General features: G+C 45.8%; 1 protein-coding gene across 3 annotated transcripts in view; it reads left to right on the plus strand.

The window, feature by feature from the left end:
* Positions 1–25,454, plus strand: part of Vps53 (VPS53 subunit of GARP complex) — a 132,916-nt gene that overhangs the window by 96,756 nt on the left and 10,706 nt on the right. For all 3 annotated transcript variants that reach the window (XR_012912333.1, XM_075991613.1, XM_075991614.1), the window contains 4 exons: positions 45–127; positions 574–652; positions 13,839–13,987; positions 18,059–18,128. Coding sequence is in view for 2 of the 3 variants with exons in the window: in XM_075991613.1 (XP_075847728.1) it covers positions 45–127; positions 574–652; positions 13,839–13,987; positions 18,059–18,128 (381 nt within the window). In the remaining variant the exon portion in view is untranslated. The remainder of the gene's footprint in view (positions 1–44; positions 128–573; positions 653–13,838; positions 13,988–18,058; positions 18,129–25,454) is intronic.

The raw sequence follows: 25,454 nt of genomic DNA on the forward strand, positions 1-25,454 counted from the left end.
GTATAATCATTAAACATGCTTCTACTTTATCACTTTCCTAACAGCTAGAAGAAAAACTCAAAGAAAAAGTGGATGTGAGTCTGACTGAACGAATTAATCTCACTGGAGAAATGGACACATTCAGCACGTACGTACCTTCCAGGCGCTTACTCCAGGCCAACCTTCCTTTTCCAAAGGCGGTGTGTGCTTTAGTCCCTACAGAGTCTAAGCGTTCCCCAGGCATTCTCTACCAGCCGGGAGGAGCAGTACCCTGATCTCCCTCCTCTTCCTCCTCCTCATTCTACTTAAATAAGTTTTCAACACAGATGCTTTTGGAGGAGACCTTGAAGATACTCTAGGGTTAGCAATTATGGGAGTAGCCATGGAAGTTTGGGTCCTAACTGGGTAAGACACACACAAATAAGAACAGGACAAAAAGAGCCAGTTCTTCATTGTCAGTGATTAAAACCCAAGATTTCATAAAGAAATGACAAATTTCAATTTTATACACAAGCCGAAAGCACCTGAAGAGGCCCATAGCCATCATCCCGTCCCTTTCTGGAGCAGTGACCGCAGCCGTCTGTTTCTTTGCAGCGTCATCTCCAGCAGCATCCAGCTGTTGGTTCAGGATCTGGATGCAGCCTGCGATCCTGCCCTGATTGCCATGAGCAAGGTGAGGTCGTAGGAGCTGGCGTCCTACCAGAGTGACGATGTGCCATTCCTTATGTGTTTCCAACCCTGCTTAGTGTCAGCTGAGGGGATGGGGAGACCTCCCAGAGTTCCCGCTAGGCACCTGGGGCTGTTGCTGACCCTTCTGTGGGGTGGGGATGGGGTGAGTCTGAAGGGGATGGGTTCTTGGGTCAGCATCTAGCTCCTGCTGAAACCTGTCCGTGCTCTTGCTGGATAAGCAGTTTGCTGAGCTCTGCAGTGCTGACTCTTGACTCTTTGCTTCATCCTGCCCACTGAGAGGTTCTGGCTTTTCCTGAGCTTTGGCGATTAGATTAATTTGATCACATAGTGGGCTCTGGTTTTCATGTACCCTCAGACCTATGGCCCTTTCATGCTCACCACGTACTGCTTTTTGGGGTTTTGCTTGCCTGTCTTTTCTTCCCCAGAGTGTAAATTCCTGAGGAACGTGATGGCTCTGTGTATAACCTCAGGATTTAGAAGGCTGAGGCAAGAGGATTTCAAGTTCAAGGCCTGCCTGTACTACACAGGAAGAACAAGAGTATCCCTTACATGTCTAGACCATATTGGAGCCTTCATGTTTATTGATTAAGTAGAAAGTAGGCAATTCTTTGTTGACTTTTAAGCCCAGCAAGCCTTGTAGAGCAAGGGATAACAAACCATAGCCTGCAGCCAAATGTGGCCCACCACTTGTTCCTGCAAGTCTTAGTGGAACATAGCTATGTTCGTTCCCTTATGCACCCTCTATGGCTGTCTCTGTGCTGTGACTGTAGAAATTAGTGGTTAGAAAGAGACCTTATAGCCCAGAAGGCAAAAACACTGACTAGCTGACCCTGTTCAGAAAAAGCTTGCCAACATTTATCTAGTCATGGGCTCTTGGAAGACTCACTTGTCTGGGGAAAACTAGGCAGGATTTATGACAGAGGGCAGTGGGAGGAACCTTGACACTGGGGTCAGACAGCCCTGCATTCTCTGGTTTCTTCTGAGAGCACCGCACACATGACTTAGCCTGTGCAGGCCCGTCTCCTCTATGTGAAATGCATCTGGCTGGCTGTCTCCCAGAGCTGTGAGACTGGACAGCAATGAGTGCCTGGTGGTGCCAGTCAAGTGCTCAGAAAGCCTTGGTTCCTCCCTCTTGACAAGAGGAATGCCGTGCCTCAGGAAGCCGACATTTGGTCTGAGTTTGGTTTTATAGTAGATTATAGCTATTTAACAAAAGTAGGATTAAAACCAAAACTTTGGATTTAGGGTTTAAGGAGTGAAGTAGGAAGTTATGAAGCAGCTGATGATCCAAAGCTCCTGTTCCCAAGGCCAGTCCTATGCCCGCCTGGGATCCCCAGCCACACACTGTCAGCAGGCAGCTGGAGGCTAGGCTGTTCTCTTAAAGAAGCAGGCTGTGAGGATTCGTTTCCTGGGCTCTGGCTATTCCCTCACTGCTGGCAAACACTCTACGCATCCTGAGTTTGATCCGTTCCAGCTGCCATCTCCTGAACCGCCACACACCGCAGCCTGGAACGCAGCTGCCAAAAGATTTTCACACTGACCAAAGGATGAGTGGAATCTTTTTTTTCCCTCAGTAAAATAACACATGGAATGGGTTTAACACTGCAGGTGTTGCTTATATGAACTGTCAGTTCATTAGGCAGACTGCCCTCAAGTTCCCCTTCCTCACCGTCCATTTCTCCCTAGATGTACACCAGCAAATATAGCCAGACCTCCAGAATCTTGTGTTTATATCATAGGAAAATCCTAGGTTTGGGAGCATAGCAGTTGGAAGGCCATTCCTTTGTGTCGGAGTCTTCTGGAGTTCTAGTAAAATGAGATCCGTGTGATTAAACACAGCAGTGGTCGCGGGCTGCCTCGGTATGCATCCCGTTGGTGTCTGCAGCCTGTTTCATGGAGTTTCTTCTAGAATTTCTCCAAACCTTTGTGATGGCGATTATTTCCACCTCTGATTCCATCATTGTTTGCTGCTGGCTGACTAGTCCAGCTTGGACTCTGCCTAGCACAAGGCTGGGAAAGGCCTAGGCGTTGTCTCCAGGTGTCTCATCTGGTGGGCGGAGGCAGGAGATGTGGGCAGAGTGTGCGGAGAACTGTGGTGGGGGTGAGAGGAGAAAAGCAGAATCCAGCAGTCAGCATGAGAAACCGACAGGGGGATGGGACCTGGTCCGGTTCTCCTGAGGGAGTGTGTGATGAGGAGGCTGTTCCCAATAGGACTGCAGTGGGAAGCAAAGCTTCTTAAGTTAGGAAAGTCATTTTTGTCAAAAATTACCAATCCCACTCACTGCCCTACGAAGTTACAGAATACACTGGATTCAAGCAAGACTGTTTTCAAGTTTATGCTGTGTGGGAGAAAACTCAAAATAACAGTCGAATAAATAGATGTATTTCATAAATAGTGAGGACAGTGTGGAGTGGGCTTCCGGTAGCGGAACCCAGGGCTGGCTCTGAGGAGAGGGACCCAAGCTCCTTGACAAGGTGGCTGGAGCCCAGCAACTCCGTTGTCCTGGGAGGCCAAAGCAAGCTCTAGATCCTCCTCAGTTGCCATATTTCCTGTCAGTACCTCGGATCTCTTGACTGCACAGTTGGTACTGCTCTTGTACCAACACCGTGCATCCCAGGTCCCAGCCGGTCCCACTAGCCTGAGTGTGCTCTGCCTTTTGGTGGTTTCCTTGCCCTCCCTCCCTCTGACCTTTTTGTGTAGAATTCTCTTCCCATCGTGGTCTATCCAAAAAAAAAAGTGGGACCTTTTTAAGAGCGAGCTTGATTATCTGTCCCCCTTGTAAAAGTTACAGTGTAATTCCTGTCTTAGTTAAGGTTTTCTGTTGACTATCTGTCCCCCTTGTAAAAGTTACGGTGTAATCCTGTCATACTCCATTACCGAAGGAGGTCAGGACAGGAACTCAAGGTAGGAACCTGGAGTCAGGTTGACAAAAACAAAACAAACCAACCAAAAAAAAAAAAAAAAAAAAAACAACCCACAGTTCGCTCCTTAAAGTGTCCAAATTAATAGAATTTGGTACACATGTGAGGTCACATGTCCACCAGGACTGTCTCATTCCAGGGTAGCCTTATCACCCTAGAAAGAAGCCCATCCCTCTCAGCAGTCCCCCCACACCCACCATATTCCCTCAGAGCCATTAGTCTACTTCCTGTCTGTATAGATTACTATTCTAGACACTTTACATGTGGTTGTGTGTAGCTTTTCCTGCTGGGCTTCCTTCACTGCACAGTATTTTCAAGGTTCATTCATGGTATTCCATGTGTCCATACTGCACATTTCTGGTTTTTTGTGAATTTTGTTTGTTTTTATTTCCAGATAGGGTCTTGCTGTATAGCCCTGGCTGGCCTAAAACTTACTATGTAGACCAGGTTGCTCTAAAACCCACAAGTGATCCACTGCTCTGTCTCCCTAATACTAAGATTAAAGATGTACACCCCCACATCTGGATGTACTCCATTTTAAAGCAATGCTAGGGCTTGAACTCAAGACTTTGCAGAGGCCAAGCCTCTAGTTCATTCCTTTTAATGACTTAGTGATATTCCATTATTTCCTTGTTAGAGTTATTTCCAGCTAGTGTGAACAATGATGTAAACATCTGTGTGAGTGTATGTTCTCAGTTCTCTTCAGTGCACACCTAGGAGAGGAAGTGCTGAATCTCAAGCTAGCTTCGATGTTACTGCTCCCGGCACTGCCTCATGGTTTCCCACATCTGCCAATTTGACATTCCCACCAGCACAGTATAAGCTCCTAATCTTCCCACATTTCCACCAGTATTTACTTTGCATTTATTAAAATCATGGCCATCCTTGTAGGTATGAAGAAGTATCTCCTTGTGGCCTCACTGCATTTCCCTGATGACTGAGATAAAGTGACAATAGGGATCTCTTTGGGGTTGGCAATCTGAGTGTCCTCCTTAAAGAAATATTAACTGAACTGTCACCATTGTAAATTACAGTTTTCTGTTACAGAGTTATAGAAGTTCTTCATCTTCTCTTCTTTATTTTTTAGTGTTTTGCTTTTGATTTTCTTTTCTTTTTTTGTTTATTTGGGGGGGGGTTGTTTTGTTTTTTCAAGACAGGGTTTCCCTGTGTATCCCTGGCTGTCCTGGAACTTACTCTGTAGATCAGGCTGGCCTCGAACTCAGTTCCACCTGCCTCTGCATCCTGAGTGCTGGCATTCAAGGTGTGTGTTAGCTCAGGGTAGTGTCAATCTATCTGTCCCCCTGCTGCAGCCTCCCAAGTGATGAAAGTTCCTTTTAGAGCCTATAGCAGCTCTGTGTTGTGTTCACTCGTCCTGGGGACTGACTTTTCATTCCTGCATAATGTGTCCTTATATCACTGAAGTCTAATTTATCATCTTTGTTCTTATTCGTATGTTCTTAGTGTCATAACAAGGATAGATTCCCTAAGGACAAATCAGCTTTATAGGTTAGGCTCTTATGTCCAAGTCTTCAATCCAGTTAGAGTTAATTCTGCGTGTGGTATGAGGAGAGCACTCACTGCATCCCTCTGCATGCAGATATCCAGCTTTCCCACCCTTATTGGGTGGTCTTGTTACTCTCTGCAAAAATCCTAAGAGAGGCTGGAGTGGTGGCTCAGCAGTTAAGCACTTACTTCTCTTGGTTTCTAGAACCCCACTGGGGGCTTACAACCACCTGTAACTCTAGCTCCAGGCACCAGGCACACATGCAGTACACATATATGCATGCAGGACTTGCATACACATAAAATATAAGTACATCTTTTTAAAAAATGAGAATAAGCCAGGTGGTTGCTACACGCCTTTAATCCCAGCACTCAGGAGGCAGAGGCAGGTGGATCTCTGAATATGAGGCCAGTCTGGTCTACAAAACAGTTCCAGGACAGCCAGAACTGTTACTGTTACTGTTACTGGGAACAGGGAAGCAGTTCAACGTAGATGCATGGGTTTTTGAAGACTTGGTTAAGCCTGTCCTTGTGCCCTGTTTGGGAGCTTGCTAAAGTGATTTTAGAGTAGGTTGCTGCAGGTCCCCCAGCTTTGTTCTTTCTTGACATTGTGTTAGTTATTCTGAGTCCCTTACTATCTCACCATTTTTTATCTTGGCCAGAAAATGTTTTTCTCCCTCAAAATACTCTAGTACCAAACTCTCTCTCTATTACAAAGTTCTTTTCTAATCTCCATCTTCCTCTTAATCTTTGAACACTTCGAGGCCTGTGTCTTGTCTCTTGTAGAATGCCATGCATAGGCCAGACCTTGCTCTATAGCAGTGCACTGCAGTGACCTCAAAGGCAAAGAAGGAAGAAACCAGAAATAAGGACCAAAGATTCCCATTTGACCAAAGGATGTGGAGAAGTGGAGATGATACTGGGATGACTGAGCTGCGTGGAGCAGGAGGTTGTATATCTCTATGGAGGTGGCAGATCACAAGCCCCCTGTTCTCTCCAGCTGAGAATGAGGCCTGGGTTCTTCCCCCATGCTTAAATAGCTGAGCCCCCTCAGCGCAAGTGACTGGGAATGGTCAGAATTGGGAACACACTTTCACCCTGGCTTTCACCCTGCTTCTGGGTAGGTGAGAAAGTACAGAGTGACCAGGTCAGCAGAAATCTTACAGGTGGTAATCCCAGCACTGCAAAGGCTGAGCCAGGTATCAAGTTCCAGGCCAGCTGGCCTATTAATGAGACTCTCAAAGATGATGGATGGGCTGGGTGAATGGATGGATGGATGGATGGATGGATGGATGGATGGATGGGTGGGTGGGTGGGTGGGTGGATGGATGGATGGATGGATGGATGGATGGATGGATGGATGGTAGCTGAAGTAACATACATAGTGAGTATGTGCCGGGCTCTGGCTTATCCTTGGTCATGAGTGCACCAGGCATTCAAACTCCTTTTAGATCCGTATCCAGCTTTTAATAGGAATGACTATCCTATAAAACAAGATACTTGTTGAGTAGCCAGACCAAGTGTTTAAGTATGGCTGTTCTCTCCTGAAAATGGCGGAACTGTCCTGGCCTGCTTATCATCTGTTTGTTTTTCGTATTACGCCCAACATGCATCGCTCTTCAGAGCTGTTCCATGACCAGAAATCACCAAGCTCCCTTTCCACTCATGATCAAGATGCATCTTTCTTTCTCATGAAAAATAGGAAACCATCCTCTGATTCTTAGGAAGGGGTTATTTGGGGAATTTGGGTGGAAACATGAGAAGTTTGTCTTCTAGCTGTAAATTCCACAGATTCTTAGGAACCAGTATGTCCAATTATAGTCTTCCAACTAGAATTGAGATAAAAATCTGCCTCCTTAAAAGGGTGCCCTCTTTACTGGTTTTTGGGTTTTTTTTTTCCAGAACTGATCACTGGGTTGAAAGAATTAAAGTTTCTATCCAAGGTCAAACACACTTAGCTTTTCCTGTTAATACTAATTTTAGAAAAAGCAAGTTAAATATAGAGTAAGTTTAATTTCCTTCTAGTCCGGTGTGTATCTTCTATTAGGTTTCAGAATTGTGACCATGCACTGATTTAGGAAACTGAAGACAGTTTGAGGCAGCTAGCACCGGCCTAGATCTGCTCCCATTCTCCTCATTAAAATGTATCCTGTGTCAGCAGACCCACAGAGCATGGCCACCAGGACCCTCCCGACTCACTTTCCACATATGACCAAGATGCGTCTTCCTTTTCATGAAAAATATTTTTATTATGATGAAGGCAGATAACCCTCATTATTATTAGAAAATACAGATTTATTTATTTATTCATTCATTCACTTATTTTGAGGTGAGGTCTCATGTAGCTCAGGCTGGCCTGGAACTCACTGTGTAGATCAGGCTGGCCTCTTATATCACAGAGATCCGCCTGCCTCCGCCTCCCAAGTGCACCACCACACCTGACACTTATTTTTATTTATTTTGATTGATGTATGTATGAGTGTGTGTGTGTGTGTGTGTGTGTGTGTGTGTGAGAGAGAGAGAGAGAGAGAGAGAGAGAGAGAGAGAGAGAGAGAGAGAGAGAGAGCGAGCGCATTACACGCGGAGGCCAGAGTCACTGGATCCTTTTGGAACTGGGTTATGTGCAGTTGTGAGCTGGCCAACCTGAGTACTGGAAACTGGCCGTGGGTCCTCAGGAAGGAAGAGCAGTGCATACCCTTAACTCCTGAGCCACCTCTCCAGCCCCCCACCCCCAATATTTAAAAGAAGACAGTAATCACCTGTAATTACAATAATCAGATTTGTTCCTTTTTCTTTTTATGCTAATATGTTTATAAATAAATAAATAGAAAGATGGGCCAGCAGTTAAAGGAGCTTGCTGCCAAGCCCAAGGACTGAAGTTTGATCCTTGGGTCTCACATAGTCTAAAGTTGTCCTCAGACCTCTACACAGATGCAGTGGCACAAACACTCACACGCAGCACACAAATAGGCGGTGGTGCAACCTTTAATCCCAGCACTTGGGAGGCAGAAGCAGGTGGATCTCGTGAGTTCCAGGCCAGCTTGGTCTACCTATCAATCTCCAAACCAGCAAAGGCTGCACAGAGAAACCCTGTCTCAGCTTCCGAAAAAAGCTGTATTATATCTGAGTGGTAGAGCAATGATTGCCTAGCCAATATGACACCCCGAGTTCTAGTCCTAGTACCACTCACACCAAAACCATGAAAAGTTCTCTACGGCCACCCCCATCCCAGTCTGGTGTGGTGTCACCACTGGGAAGTGTGTGCCAGCACTTGGGAGGTGGAAGCAGGAAGATCAGGAGTGCACAGTCATCCTCAGCTCCATAGTTTAAGGCCAGCCTGAATACATGAGCCCTTGTCTGAAAAAAAACAAGACAAAAGTAAAAATCACTTCCCTGTTGATGAGCCGTATGTACACCTACATGCCTATCTCCTTAAGACCTTTTGTGCGCCACTGTCAGCCCCAGGTCATCCTGCCTTCCCCTGGGAGTTATCTCTGAGCATAGTTGCAGTGAGTCATCAGTTCTTCCTCCCCTGCACACCCCACCTCTCCCCAGCTATCTGCATGTCTGCACTCCTAGCCGGGAGTACATTTTACTAAGCTAAAGTCTCCCAACTGCCCTCATGTTAATTGAAGATAGTCTTCCTAGAAGTAACATGGTAAAGTGGAAAGACCATGGGCTTTGGGATAGGACAAGCCAGAATCTGTGTCTCCCACCTGCCAGCTGGTTGGCCTCACTAGACAGGTCACCGCTGTCCTGAAGCTCATGTTTCCATCTGTGAAGTGTGGTAATACCATCATACGCAGGAGCTGGTGTGACAGTGTCAGTCACAGTGCTGAGAACATAGTAGGTGATCATGAGTAGTTCTCCCTGCCTTCTCACCAAGGCTTACACCAGTGCTGAGCATGCGGAAGTGCCTATAAATAATGCAGAGGCTTGCAGCAGTGAGTGCCCGGGTGTGTATGAAGTCCAGGACTTGGTGCCCGTGGCTCGGAAGCCCAAATCACAGCCCTAGACTACAGCTGCTGGAGTCCAAACATGTGGGGCTGTGCTCCCTATCAATCTAACTTGGGGCAGGGATTTAGGTTTTCAGTTGAGGATCAGGTTGTCAGGAGGCCTTTCAGAGCCTTGTGCAGAAGAGGAAAGGCAAGGTCTGCAGTGAGCTCTCTGCAGGGCTGCAGCGGGCCCTCTGTAACAATGTGATGATCTCCTAGCCTGCTGGGAGTAGCAGCATGGACCACACACCTCCAACAGCAGAAGTAGAAGTCCACAGATGGGCTGGGCTCCACAATGCCACCTCTGGTTAAACACGAGTCCTGGGCACTTCTGTCACTGCTTTCTTAATTTTCTTGCTTGTTCTTTCTGTCAACACTACATCTGATATACAAGTTTTTCGTGAACTATTTCTTGTTATTTATATAGTACCAGATGGTATTCAACCCAGTTCACCTCACCCCCAAACAGAGGGCACAAAAGAAAAATCTCATTATAAAAGGGTAACTTAAATGCTGAGTGCCAGAGTTTAGCTGGAAGTGCTGGAATCTTACTTTTTGCTCTGCTCATTCTAGCACAAACGCCATTTGTGCCCTTTGCTGAGATTTGCCTGACAGCCGCATGCACCCAATCGGAGGTGCTTTTCTCTTTCTCACAAGTGTCGCACAAGCACACTTGTGTAGTGCAGGGCTTTAGATGAGCCTGCCTGTCTGAGCGACTATCAGAACTAAACGACATCACACACAACTAGTAAGTGAAATGACACACACACACACACACACACACACACCACACGCACAGCCATCAGACTGTTCTTACTGCTGCCTAGTTTCTTTCTTGTTTTGGGGAACATGGTCTTGATGTTCAAGCCAGGGTACCCTTTAGTTTATGGTAGTCCTCCCACATGTTACCACACCCAGTTTTTTGACAATTTACATTACAGCTAAGACCAGAAATGGTGGTGCAGGCCTTTGAGCCCAGCACTTGGAAGATAGAGACAAATCTCTGAGTTCCAGGCCAGCCTGGGCTACATGGTAAGATCTTGTACCCCCAAAATACACAGCAACCTAAGCCATAACCATCTGGGGTAGTTGAGGGCAGGCGTCAACCAACTGGAGTGGTATCAAGGCACAGGCACTGCTGACTGTCTTTTGTACATTTTTTTTTTTAGTACTAGAAATGGGCTGGTTGCTGAGCATAGTGGTGTGTGTTAGTGATCGGCACTTGTGTAACTAAGGTGGAAGAATTACCAGGAGTTCAAAGCTAGCCTGGCCTAGATAGGCAGGGCTACAGGGCGAGACCCTGTCTCAAAACACCAGAAAGCATGAGGTTGAGAAACAAGGACTGGGACTGAAGCTCACAGGTAGAGCACAGAGACCCTGGGTTCCTTTCCCAACACAAGAAAATAAAAACGGGCTGAGGAGATAATTCAGTCAGTAAAGTGACTGCCATGATAAGCACCCAAGTAAAACGCCCGGTACTGTGGCACTGGGGAAGTACAGACAAGCAGATCCTTGGCATATGGTGGCCAACCCCCACAACTAGTGAGAGACCTGTCTCAAAACAAAGTAGACTCCTGAGAAACAGTGCCCAGGGTTGGCCTCTGGCCTCCACTCACGCATGCACACACATGTACACATACATAAACACATACAATAAGAACAATGTCAGTTCTCATTATTTCCCAGTACTGTAAATTATTTTCTTCATTAAGCTAACTAAAGTTTAAAACCATGAATACTTGCTAAACTTCTTTCAGTTTGACTGTACTTGACTAAAACTTAAAGCACATGATGCACGTGAACATCAGTGTGATATCCATCTAGCTAACTAGCAAGAACTTGAAGCAGCCACACAGCTACAATCTGCCTTGCATCAGAGATGCTTTATAACCAGTGACAGAACATGTCACCACTTCTCTTTATAGCTGTGTTCTGCGAGTGGGGAGTTGTCATCTTTAAATCACTGTTTATAAACTACACTAAGATCTTGAACTATCCAGTGCCGCCAGCTTGGGAGGCACTTGTCATTTGTATGTTGATTCGAGGTGGGACATGAAATTCCCTCTGCCCAATTCCCCACGTTTGTTCCCCATGTTTGCTCATGCCTGTGCTCCACGCTTTGCTATAGAACTGGGAAGAGGAAGATGAAGGGTGTCAGTTTGGGCCTTACCCTCTAAGTTCACTGGGAATCAGGACGTTCATTGTTTGGTAGGATCAGATCTTTAAAATGGGATGAAAGAAAAGCCTCTCAAATAAGGTAACAGATAATGAGGAAAACATTACACATAGCTCACTGTACAGGCAGCTCCTGTTGGAGCTTTAACTGTTTCTCCATTGTTTCTATTTTTTCCCAGATAATTTTTTTTTCTTTTACTACCAAACAAGGCTGTACTTCCAGCTACTAGAGAGGCTGAGCTAGGAAGAGCTCTCAAGTTCAGAAGTCATGAGAGCAGCCTGAACAACACAATGCAGTTCTGTCTCAGTCAATCAACAGATCCATAAATAAGATTTCCTCTTTCTTTTTTTTAGAGATCTTTAAAAATGTATTTATTTTGTATGTGTGTGTGCGCACATATGCCATATGCATGTGTGGAGGTCAGAGGACAAGTTGCAATCATCAGTAGCCTTCCTTCTACCACGTAGGTCCTAGGTAGCGAACGCAGGGCGTCAGGCTTGGCAACAAGTGCCTTTACTTGCTGACAGAGTTCCCCTTCTCTATCTGGAGCCTGTGTTTGTTTACTTGGGTTTTGTTTGTTTGTTTTGGTAGAGACAGAGTGCTACTTAAATGGTCCAGGCTGGCCCCAAGCTTACAAACCTCCATCCTCAGCCTATAAATGTTGGGATCACAGGCACACACCATCACGCTCAGCTTCAAAAGCTGATTTGAAGTTTTGCAAGAGGCTCTTCACATTATTTGTAAAATGAAGGTGGGGGGGGGGGTAGAGAGCTGACTCAGAGATTAAGAGAACATGTTGCTTTTGAGATAACCTAGATTCACTTCTATAAAAATAAGTGTTTTCTTGCCAGAGACATGAAAGCCTTAGAGCTGCTGACCTCCCTTCTGAATGGATCCAAAGGGTTGGTTTGGCTTAAGAGGACTTTGAACAGGCAGCCCTCTTAGGCTGTAAGAGGCCAGCTCAGCAGGGCTCCTTCAAGACAGGGTCAGGAATGAGTACATGCTAGATGACATAAGCTGAGAGCCCCCAGCCCTCCTGCGTTCCACTAAACGACAGAGTCTACACTATTAATTCTTCCTGCCTTCCAGGCCATGCCCCTGCTTCTCCCTTGGGTGTGCAAGCTTGAACTCCATTTTATTTGTTTATTTTGGGGTTTTTGTTATGTTTTGTTTTTGTTATTATTTTACTTTGTTTTGTTTGAGACAGGGTCTATGTAACCCTGGCTGTCCTGAAACTCACTAGGTAGATCAGGCTGGTCTCCAGTTCATGGAGATCCCCTGACTTTGCCTTCTGAGTGCTGAGATTAAAGGTGTGTATCACCACTCTCAGCCTTATTTTTGTTCTTTTTATGTTTGTTTTGGTTTTGTTTGTTTGTTTGTTTGTTTGTTTGTTTGTTTGTTTGTTTAAGACAGGGCTTCTTTGTGTAAGAGCCGTGGCTGCCCTGGAAGTCACTCTGTAGATCAAGCTGGCCTTAAACTCACTAAATCCATCTGCCTCCCAAGTGCAGGAGTTAGAGGCATGAGCCACCACCACCTAGCTCATTTTTGTTGTTCTTAACTAGTCAAAGATCACATCAGCCACACATGTACTTGTGTGTGTACTTGTATGTATTAGGGGGAGAAGGGAAGGTTGTAGCTAGGAGACTGAGTCAGGAAGATTGTTGTAAGTTTAAGGCCCACCTAAGTTACATAGCAAGTTCCAGGCCAGCATGGACTACAAAGTAAACCAATAAATAACAATAATAAAATCCCAAACTCTTCCCAGTTGACTTGGAAAGGGGTGTCTAAGTTAAATCTCTTCTACTTGTTTCTGGGTTTCACCACATTGAGCCCAACTACTAAATCTCTCCAGTCTCTCAAGCTACAAGTACCTGGAGTAAACACTCCTTCCCGTTCTTCAGTCCTGGTGGTTGTGTCTCTCTATGGCAGTGATTCTCAACCTTCCTAATGCTGTGATCCTTTAACATCTCATGTTGTGTTGGCTCTCAGCCATAAAATTATTTTTGTTGTTGGGCGGTGGTGGTAAACGCCTTTAGTCCCAGCACTCAGGAGGCAGAGGACAGCCTGGTCTATAAGAGCTAGTTCCAGGACAGGCTCCAAAGCTACAGAGAAACCCTGTCTCAAACCCCCCCCCAAAAAAACCAAAAAGCTATTTTTGTTGCTACTTCATAACTATAATTTTGCTAGTTATGAATCATAATGTAAATATTTGATATTTAGCCCTTGTGAAAGGTCATTCAACCCCAAAGGGGTTGCAGCCCACAAGTTGAGAACCACTATTCTCTGGGTTTAGACAGATTCTTACCCTCTGCCTAGTGATGTGGTGAGCATCCCTTACACAGCTTTGCTTAGGTGGGAACAGGAGGAAAAGAAACAGAGCCTGCACTCCATGCCGCCGGTGAGGCTTGTTCTTATTCAGAGCAGCTTGTGTCACAGAGCTAGTATGTTGGCCGAGGCCAATCCCTGTAGCACCAAGTGACCTAATTTCCACCCCCACACCCCTTCCTTGGTACTAGATAACACTGTTCCCCGGTAGCATCTCTAAACCTGGGCCTGTCCTGTCGCTGTTTCAGATGCCGTGGCAGAATGTGGAGCATGTTGGTGACCAGAGCCCTTACGTCACTTCTGTTATTCTCCACATTAAGCAGAACGTCCCTATCATCCGAGACAACCTGGCTTCCACACGGAAATACTTCACGCAGTTCTGCATTAAATTCGCAAAGTAAGTCCTGAGTTGTTTCTTGATGCACTTCTTGTTTTCATCTCCCAGGATAAATGAGCAGGAGATGCCCATGGCCATTTCCCTGCCAGGAATTGTGCAGTTCACGAGCCGCACTGGCAGTCGACCCCGGGATCGCTCTCCAGGTGTACCTCTCTGAGTGGGGAGAGACCTATGATGGCCCTGGTGTCGTTCTCAGTGGACTTACTTTACTGCTCTACTTAACTACCCAGCATGCCCAGTTTCTAGCTGGGCTCATCTGGGGCCTCCAGGAAAACTAGCATTCTTCTGTCCTCCGAAGGGCTGTAGTGGTAGGAGCGAATGGGCCACTTTAGGACACGTGCATGCTTAGAGCAGCAGGCTTCAGCCATGGCAGACAGGAACAATTTGGGGTATCTTGCTCTTCTCAGTTCTGCACATGAAACCTGTCCTTGCTCAGGTTTTTGTTTTTCAGTAAGTTCATGCGAGCATTTTATCTGACTAGAGTCTGAACTTCTCAGGAGTTGGACCATCGGTTGTGCCTTTGAGCCTTTACTTCTTCCTCCTCCTCCATAGGACTTGTTATTGTAGCTGCCAGAGATTATCCGCTTGTGGATGTCGTTACGTCCAGGCAAAGTACTAGAAATTAGGAGCAGCAAGTTGTTGAGCTCCAGTGCCGAAGTGATAGAGCAAGCATCACGTTCCCTGCCTTCTGGTCATGTCCTCGTGTGTGGCCATTTCTGCCTTGAATTTTGAAGCAAGGAAGTAGTTTGGTTCTTTGCCAGTCAACATCTGGCTCCGGCCCTGTTTCCCGAGAGGCCAGGCAGTGATGAGGGCCAGTGTCTCCTTTGACCAATTATCAGACACACAGTTTGGCAAGTTGCTTCAGGAAGGTCAGTGCTGTCCAAGCTACCGTATTTGGATTGTTCTCATCCAGGTCCCAACTGGTGACTCAGGCTTCTGAGTTGCTCTTTTCCCCAGATCTCTCCCGGTTTGTATTCAATTAGATTCCCCCATCTGACATAAATAAACCCCAAGGAACAACAGTGACAGAGTAGCTGTAGAGTTAATTTTAATTTCAAGCTCATCAGCAAGGCTTGGGCTGACTCCCCAGGGAGCACTTATGTTTGCAGGCCGCAGATGGACCAGAGCTGACATTCCCTTCCCTCTCTGGGTGCTCATTAATGTGTACTAAAAGCACTGCTGATAAATCACAGTGACGTTCCCTGTAACCACTGCTACATTGTCTCTGTAAAACTCTGCTGTGACTCAAAACCTCCACTGTGGGCACTCAGGGGTCCGATTGAGCTAAGGTTGAAGTGAATAAGGAGTCCATTGCTCAGCCCGTCCAGTGTCAACCTCACATTCTGTCATCGCCTTTTCAATTTATTACTAAGCTCATTCTGAGTGATCTGGGAATAGGGTGCCCATCCCCCACATCTGGAAAAGTTTGGCTGTAGACCTAGAAAGTTTAGAAAGTTTTGTGCTTTAACTCTTGGTACCCTCCCTTGATTATAAAATCTCAGCCCAGACCAGTAGCCACTGTTTCCATCCTGGTGACCCTTGGCAATGACACATCACATTGCTGGTTTTTCTTCTCCAAAGACTTGTGCCTGGATCATCCCCGTGTTTCTCCTGACCACCCAGCGTGGACTAGTCAGGGCAAGGGCAAGGGCACAGCCTCAGCACTCCAGTGTGAAGGAGCTTCCGTTAAAAGCCGGGTGTGCAGGTGTGAGTAGTCCCAAGTTTAGCCTCGCCTTACCTGGCTGGCTCAGGTTAAGGGCCAAGAACCCCTCCAGACCCTCTTATTCACACTCCCTCTAGATTAGTAGGCCCATTCCTCCCTGGACTGCAGGTTATCTTTCATTGCCTCCTTTCCTTCTCCACAACTGTTAGTCCATCTGTGGCTGCATTGCCTCCGACATAATAACTTAACAAGGCCACTCCTGGTTGAAAATACAGTTTGGATTACAGATGACTTCTCTCACCCACTAAACTAGAATACCTCTATTCCATGAAATTGTCCCAGAAGTCCTTAGTTAGCAACGTGATTGCAGTGTGCGGAGAAGATGTGGCAAGACAGAAGGACCCGGACAAAGCATGGAGGAGGGAGGAGACAGATGGCAGCCAGCCTTGGTGGAAACCTTGCCCCTTTCCGTCTTTCCTCCGTGGTCCAGGGCCCGGGGGCACCGCCTGCTCAGCACGCTCTGGATCTTATCTAGTTATGCACGTGTCTACTCTCCACAGCTTTTGAACTACAGCAGCACAACAGCCTCCTTGACTCAGGCCCCGACTTGCTGGACTGCCACTGTCCTTCACCCTAAACAGCGTTACCAGGCCACCTGGCCTAAGTTGTCGCCCAGTGCTTGGCAGATTTTTTTAAAATCTTGTAATTTTTGTTTGGTAAGAGAATTACTGCCTTAGCTATTTATTTCTTGGTTTTGCTTTCAGATACCCTTACACTGCCCATGTAGCTTCAGCTCTTGCCATTGTTCGGATATTTTCACTCACTGGTACTCAAATGGGCTTGAATGGCAAGGTGGATTTTTTTTGTTTGTTTTGGTTTGGTTTTTTTGTTTGTTTGGTTGGTTTTTTTTGAGATAGTGTTTCTCTGTAGCTTTGGAGCCTGTCCTGGAACTCTCTCTGTAGACCAGGCTGGCCTTGAACTCACAGAGATCCGCCTGCCTCTGCTCCCAAGTGCCACCACTGCCCTGCTTGTTTTTGTTTTTTTGAGACAGGGTTGCACTATGTAGCTCTGGATGTCCTAGAATTCATTATGTAGACTAGGCTGACTTTGAACTCACAAGAAATCTGCCTGCCTGTTTCCTGAGTGCTAGGATTAAAGGTATGTGCCACCACACTTGGCACAAAATGGATTTTTAAAACTTCATATAACTTCAAGTCTAGAGGAAGTTAGGGCTCGAGAGTGGTTGGTTTAGGCTGGAGAGATGACTTTGCAGTTAAGAGCACATGCTGCTTCTGCAGAGACCTCCAGTTCAGTTCTCAGTACTCACATGGAACAGCTCACAACAGCCTGTAACTCCAGCTCCCAGGGATCCAATGTCCTCTTCTAGCCTCCCTGGAACCTGCACACATGGTTACATGCACACACACAGACACATATACTAAAATAAAAATATATATACTTGAGCCGGGCGGTGGTGGCGCACGCCTTTAATCCCAGCACTCGGGAGGCAGAGGCAGGCGGATCTCTGGGAGTTCAAGACCAGCCTGGTCTACAAGAGCTAGTTCCAGGACAGGCTCCAAAACCACAGAGAAACCCTGTCTCGAAAAACCAAAAAAAAATAAAAATAAAATTATATATATATATATAATTTATATACATATATATATATATGTATATATACTTTTTTTAAAAACAAACAATTGCTTTAGTGTTTTGATGGCTTTTGACCTGGGATATTCTCTTGGACACTGGCCACCTCCTCAGAATGATGGTAGAATGACAAGTGTAGGTGTTTATCTAGCTCAACAGTGCCCTAAGCAGGAAGAGGGAGTCTCACACCAGCCTTGCTGTGAGGTCCTTTCCTCCAGGTGATTAGACTGCCATAGGGTAATTCTCCCTCTTAGGACCTGAAACAGTCACCAGTGGAAGTGGCTGAAGCTCAGTAGTATTGACCTCTGTAGGACTGGAGTGTGGCTCAGTGCTAGAGTTCTTGCCACCTGAGTTCCATCCCCAACACCACAAACAAAAATAATTCACCTCTCCAGCTTAAGATGGGGTGAGCTTTCTGCAGAATCCCAGGCTGTTCTTCCTAAACAAAACTGGAGCTGAAGTTAGAAGGAAATAGTAGGCTGTGTGGGGGGTATAGGGGAATATAGTGTCCGCCCGGAGTCTCGGTTTCCTCATGAAAGGAAGTAGAGCCTTAAAAAGTTTCTGCCACTTGCCACCTTTAATCCCCGCACTCGGGAACAGAGGCAGGCAGAGCTCTGTAAGTTTGAGGCCAGCCTGGTGTACAGAGAAAATTTCAGGGTTACACAGAGAAGCCCTGCCTCAAATAAATAAATAAATAAGTTTCTACAGCCCTTTACTACAAGGAGAATAAGCTTAACTTGTCACTTTTCTATCAACAGCTCATTCATCCCCAAATTTATCACTCACCTCTTCAAGTGCAAGCCAATCAGCATGGTGGGAGCAGAGCAGGTAAGGAGAACTTCCTGCAGGACTTTATTAAGGATCCAGCATATGGGCTCAGGCAGATTCAGTCTAAAGAGACCGCGACAGGTTTCCCTGAAGTACAGAAATATGGTTGCTTGGCCACTCCTTTTGCTTCCTTGTTTTAATTTTTGAGATAGGTTCTCATATTGTAGCCCAGATGGGACTCGGATCAGTTAGATAATCACAACCTCAGTCACATGTACAGAAGGTCACAAAACAAGTTAGGGGAAACTGTCTTAGGGGCATAAGACTGAAGGTCTCAGATTTCTCTGAGGACTGGTACTGGACGGATAAGGGTCAGTGTTCTCAGTCCAGCAGAGGGCCTGTGAGACCGAGCAGGGAGAGTCAGAACTCACCTCCCCAGGAAGCTCCTCAGCTGATTCTCTGCTGGAGCATGATGACACATGCCTGTAGTCCCAGCACTCAGGAGACTAAAACAATAGGATTTAGAGCTCACGGCCAATGTACAGTATATAGTGAGACTCCGACCTCTTAGTTCATGTCATCTGAGCCCTGACGAACTGAGTTGTATGTTACGGCAAAGTCACTTCTTTTCATCTCTCACCTGTTCAGACTCTGAAATTTGAGCATTTTGAGTTCAGGGAACACTCTGATTGATTTTGAAAATAAAAACAGATATTAGAAAGATTGTTCTGTGGTAAACATTAACCAAAAGCAACTTGAGAAAGAAGAGGTTTATTTGACTTATGCATCATCAAGGGAAACCAAGGCAGGAATTCAAGGCAGAAACTGAAGCAGAGACCATGGAGGAAGCTGCTTACTGGCTGGCTCTCCATGGCTTGCTCAGTCTGCTCTTTCATACAACCCAGGACCACCAGTCCAGGAGTGACACCACCCACAATGGTCTGGGCCCTCCCACATCAATCATTAATCAAGAAAACTCCCTGCCCCCACATGCCCAGAGGCCAGTCTGTTGGAGGCAGTTCCCCAGTTGAGGTTCCCTCATCCCAGATCACTCCACTGTGTATCAAGTCAGAAAACTAATCAGTACACTCTGCAAGGATATGGATCTGAGTTTGATCCCTATAAGAATCACCCGCAAGCCGGGCGGTGGTGGCGCACGCCTTTAATCCCAGCACTCAGGAGGCAGAGACAGGCAGATCTCTGGGAGTTCGAGGCCATCCTGGTCTACAAAAGCTAGTTCCGGGACGGGCACCAAAGCTACAGAGAAATCCTGTCTCAAAAAAAAAAAAAATCACCCGCATAAAAAAACAAGAATAAGGGAATAGAGAGATGACTCAACTTTTTCTACTCTTGCAAAAAAAAAAAAAAAAAAAAAAACTGGCTTCTGGTCCCAGAACCCATACTAGGCAGTTTACAACTGTCTTTAACTCCAGTTCCAGGGGGATCTGATACCCTCTTCTGTCCTCCTTAGGCACTGCACACACATGGCATACATATAGACAGGCAGAAACACACACATACACACAGACACACACAGACACAAACACACAAATAAAAGCAAATTTAAAAAAACAAGCAAGAACAGTAATGTGTTCTTATACCCCCAGTAGTGGGGAGGTGGAAACAAGAGGATCCCTGGGGCTTGCTGCCCAGTTGGCCTAACTGGATTGGCAAGTCCCAAATTCAATGAGAGACCCTGCCTCAAAAATAAAGTGGAGAGCAATTGAGGAAGACACCCAGTGTCAACATTGGCCTTCTTTCATACACACACACACACACACACAGAGGCGTGCACACATGTGTACACAGGCACACACAAAATAAAAAAAATATTCATTCCTCCAATCTCTGAGAATACCACTTAAGGTATAAATTATTCTTAAAATGTCTTCCTAGACCTCTATCTGTAAACACTTAGACAACATGTAAAAAGATCATGTAATTCATTTCCATAGATCCTGCTCTGTACCATATGAGACAATGCAGTAGAGGCTCAGGTCTTTGCCAGCTCAGTTTCCTGTCTTCATGGATCCTTGGCTGTGTTGACATCCCTTCTGCCCCAGTCCCCACTCCCCTCAGTAAGATGGTTAGTTAGCATGTACTTGATGGAGTACCTTGGAGTTACTCATGAAGTGTTAAAGGCAGACAGGAACATCATGAATAGTAAGGTCTCCTGAATTGAAGTGCAGTATGATTTGTCCACTCTATTAGCAAGTGCAGGACAGTGTGAGCGCTCATGTCCTGAGCTCTGGAATGACGTGGGCAGAAGCTAGATCCTGTGCCTGCAACACTGCATCTGTTTGTCCATAGACAAGTTACTCTGTGGGGCCTCCATTTCCTTGTCTCTGAAATAGGAATTCTTGGTGCCACCTCAAGCTGTTAGGATTAAACAAATCAGAGAGTCATGTGTGGTGGCACACACCCAGTAATCCCAGCACTTAGGAAGCTGAGATAGGAGGATTGTAAGTTCGAGGCCAGTCTGAGCTACATAGCTAGACTTTGTCTCAAAATAAAATAAAATAGAAATGGAAATAGTAAAAACCAAAGCCAGTACCCATAAGTAATACACATGTCTGGCCCAGAGCCAGCCCTCATTAAATACCAGCTCCTGCTCACTGTAAGCTTCCTGAGACCTGGACGTGACCTTATTTCTGTTTCATTGCTCATCTTCCCTAATACTTCTTCCACATGCCGCCTGCATAAAGACTTCTAGTCAGTGCTTGCCCTCGGCTGTCTGCCTGACCTGCTCTAGCTGGAGTCAAAAATGTTGTCTTGGAAAACTCCCTGGGAGGTTGCACGACTCAGACACCAGCTGGGCCTGACTGTAGCAGTCAGTGTTCTGAATCCCTGACCCTGGCATGTCTAGGGTGCGGATCTCATTCTCTCCGTCGGAAGTGGCAGAGGGATGCCCTCACATGCCAGCTCCAGTTTCATTAGTGCGTGTTTACCCGGCGCTCCCTCTGTCCACCTCATTACACTGTGCCATCTGAGAGGATATGGAGAGATTAAGATCTGTGTCTGGAGTGCCTTAGAGTTCTCAGTTACATTTCTGTCTACAGACTTGACCAAGCCTGGAATCCAAAGCTGACTCATGGGAACACAGTTCCATGTTTTTGGAACCTTGCTCAGGCCTCCAAGACTGCCGTAGTGTCTGATAGCCATGAAAGTTTTGATGTCACATAAGTCCTATATCATGAGTGTTTTCTTCAGATTTTCTCGTTTATAAACAATGTTAGCTAGTGGAGAGTAGGGGCACACCTGCCACCCCAGCATTCAGCCAGCAGAGGCAGAAGGATCAAGGCCAGTGTGGGCTACTTAGTAAGACCCTGTCTCAAATAACAGAACAGAGTGGAACACTAGCAGAATCAGCCCAGACCACGGGCTTCTATCTAAGAAACAGGATCCATCTGCTTTTAGATGTCAGGGAAAGCCCATTTTCTAGAACTAAAGTTTCGCTTCCCAGACCTTATGCAAAGACGAGTGAGTAGTAGGCTGTCTACAGACCCAGCCTTGTGGAGGCTTCAGGGAGGAATGAAGGGCAATAGAGTCCTAGATTGGTTCCCGTCTAGTTGAGGTTTATGTGGGTAAGGTTAGCCCTGGCATCTGGACTCTGAAATCCCAGCCATGCTGTAGCCAGAGGCCTGTGCACTCAGGCAGCAGGGTCCTAGGACTGAAGACGTTAACCACAGGGCAGGTGAGAGCCTGACTGCTTGTGTAGAGGACTCGAGCTGTTCACAGCCACCTGTCATTCTAGCTGCGTGAGTCTGAGCTCTGGTCTCTGTGGGCTGGCTGGCGCTCTCTCTCTCTCTCTCTCTCTCTCTCTCTCTCTCTCTCTCTCTCTCTCTCTAACACACATAAATAATATAATAAAATCAGTTTTTAAAAGAAAGTTAGTAGAAAGCTGCTTTGAATACAAGCACATTCCAACACACCCACACCCTGCCTTGCGTCACGTCCCTAACCCAAGCTTTAACTAGAGCTGTAGAATTCAAAGCTGCGACTGCCTCGTCTGGGCTGCGTCTCTTCTGCCAAAAGGTGCTCAATACTGAACTGAGGTTAGGCTCGAATACTGATGTGAAAATTTAAAAAAGGAGGCTCTTTCTGCTCTTCATTCCCGCCGTGATTAGTACATACAGTGAGTTATTTGTCTCCGGGCCCCAGAGTCCTCTTGAGCAGTTGCGAGGGCACGTGGAATTGAAGCATTCCTGTATTGTAATGCCTCTTGCTAGTTTGTGATTTTCAGAGGGCCTTGTGGGATTGCAGGGTCATTAATTAGTCTTACAACTGAGGTCATCTCTGACTGAACACACGGCAGAAATAAAATCCATTTGCCTAAACTTACCCTAGAGAAAACAGCACAGTGTGGTGCTGGAAGAGACTCACAGCCCAGTCCTTGCTCTGCTGCTGATGGCCCCTTGCTCACAAACAGTGCCTGCCTACTCCGGTGCTCAGTGTCCTCTTTAGATACACGTACTAAACCAGGCACACTCCAGGTGCCTTGTAGACCTTTCCTATGGCTCCAAACTTCATCTTTGTCAAGTTACTTTTTTCCCTTCGTGTATTTTCTTCCTTTTAATTGTTTGGTTTGGTTTGGTTTCAGTACCCTACTGTGTAACCTATGGGTGTCTTCAGTTTCACAAACCTTGCATGGGAGGCAAGGGGAGGCAGGTCCCAGGCCTTTAATCCCAGGCAGAGGCAGGCGAATCTCTGTGAGTTCAAGGCCAGACTGATCTACACAGAGCTAGTTTCAGGACAACCATGGCTATACAAGAAAACTGTCTTGAAAAACAAAAACAAACAAGCCAACAAATTGACAAATCTGGCTCTGTCTGCTGGATGATGAAATGATAGCATGCACTAGCTCTATATTCGGTCTCTTGTGTTGACTTTATATAAATCAAATGGGATGGGAAGATGGCTTAATGCTAAAGTGCATGCTTTATATATACAAGATCCTGGGTTCAATCCTTAGCACCTTAAAAAAGGAATATTTCTAGATATGTACATAGGAACATTTTGAAGTTGCATGTAACAAAATGTGTCAATTAGCCGTCTTCTGGTGTGCAGCACGTTAGCATTAAGTATAGACTCTGCTTCAAAACAAACCTCTGCACCTGGCTAAGTATTGCTCCCCACCTCAGCCCTGGGCAGTCATATGTTACTGTCTCTGAATTCGACTACTCCTCAAATACCAAATAAATGGGAATTGTCTTTGGTGTCTGGCTTCTTTCACCTACACTAATGTCATCAGAAGTTCCTTCCTTTTAAGGCTCAATAATATCTCATCATATGTATTAAAATATACTACATTTTTATCACATTGGCTTTTAGACTCTTCTAGTTCAAAATCATCTGGATTAAAGCAATTTGGGGGCGTGCAGGGGCTTATTGTTGTTGGGACAAACTCTCACTATATATAGCCATGACTGGCCTCAAACTCACAGAAATCCATCTTCTTCTTCCTCTGTCTCCTGAATGCTCGCATTAAAAGTGTGCACCACCATGCCCAACATTAAAGCAGGTTTGAAAGTACACTCATCACTATTACCAGGGTCTAGTGTGTATCATCACAGTTGGAAAAGAGAAAAGGTAAGACCTCTTCTATGTAACCTTTAGACAGCAGGACTTCTTCATTAAACGGGAAGGGGCGGGAAAGGTACCTCAGCGGTTAAGAGCACTTACTGCTCTTGCAGAGGACCCAGGTTCAGTGCCCAGTGCCCACATGACAGCTCACAGCCATCTGTAACCCAGATTCAGGATCAATGCCTCTTCCGACCACTGGGCTCTTGTGTGCGTGTGGTACATATACACACTCAGGTGCTCACATTCACATAAAATAACCAAGTACTTTTCCAAAAAGAGGCCAGGGATGGTGGTGTACCTCTAATCTCAGCACTGGAGAGAGGGGGCCAACAGACCTCTGTGAGTTTTGAAAACTGATCACAGTCCATTTGTTTCAGCATGAGGCACTGGGTGAGAAATGCCACATTTATTTGCACTTCAGAGATAATTTTAGGGGCCTGAAGACTGGCCAAGTAGCTATGCCTAGGACAGATTATCAAGTAAAGGAAACTTTCAGGAGGAGTTCCCCTACTTTCTTCCATCTGATTGATGGATCGAGGCCAGGTCTTACACTGAAGCCTAGGCTGGCTGGAATTCCCTACAAAACCAAACAGGCCTCAGGCTCTTCACTTTCCCACCTTAGCCTCCTGAGTCCTTGGGCTGTGGGCCTGCATCACCAGGCCCAGCTAAAATGGCTCCTTAGTGCTTTACAGTTTCTCCTGCAGAATGCTTGTACAGTTTTTGATAAATTTACTTCAAGAGAGTCAATGTTTTATGGTGCTACCAGAAATGGGTTTTGTTTTCTTGAGATAGGTTCCTGGTCTGTTGCCTAGGCTAGCCCTGAATTTATGAATATCCTGTCTGAGTGTTCCAACTAGCTGTAAGCATAGGTGCGCACACAGACACACACATTATACCACACTCAACTACAAATGGTTTCATTAAAAATTAAACATTTTTTATGGGTCTGGCAAGTGCTCACATATTCTACCACTGAGTCCATCCCCATGCCCTAGAAACACTTTTCTAATGTAGACTTTAGCTCCAGCAGCCTTCCTAAATTTATATGGACTGTGGTCAGTTTTCAAAATGAAACCAGAAGGTGGTGGTGATCAGTGGGGCCTTTATCTTCCCACAGCACCAGTTCTCACCTTCCCCGATCACACTGCTTCATGCAGTAGCAAGAATGAGGTTACCGTCTCTTCAGCTAACTAGCAAGATGGGATTTTCCGCTGAAAAAGGTGTCATACCCCTTTAAGGTATGGAATAAACTAGAAAATTATGTCTGGCTCATCCACATATATCTCCCGGAAGCAGAAAAAGTAGCAAATATCTCCAATTCCTCCCAACAGATAAATGCTAGGCCATGGTTTTGATTTTGATAGGCCAGGCTCTTATAACTACTATGTGGTAGATGAAGTTGAATCTTTGCCAGGCCTCAAAAGACACACCTAAAGAAGAAAGAAAGATTGATTTCCTGTTAACAAATATATAGAAAATAAATGAAAAGAATAGTGACCAGTAAGTGAAATTTGTACCATGTTCCCACGTTTGCCCTACATCCCTGCAAATTTGAAGTAGGTCATTACGGTTTTGCTGAAGCCCCCAGTGGATTTCCACCCTTCCCTCATCCCCTCCCCATTCCCAGAAGCGAACACTATTCTGATCTAGGCTTCTAGGTTGCCATATGTATTTGGGTGTTCCGTAATGTATATATCCCCAAGTGATACATGGATTGTTTTGCTTGTTTCTAAGCTTTATATAAATTGTACTATACATGTCATTTCCTCTCCTGCCTTTTCCCCCTACTTAACATTTTTTTGA

This window comes from Microtus pennsylvanicus, chromosome 11 (assembly GCF_037038515.1).
Source record: "Microtus pennsylvanicus isolate mMicPen1 chromosome 11, mMicPen1.hap1, whole genome shotgun sequence".
Classification (NCBI taxonomy): domain Eukaryota; kingdom Metazoa; phylum Chordata; class Mammalia; order Rodentia; family Cricetidae; genus Microtus; species Microtus pennsylvanicus.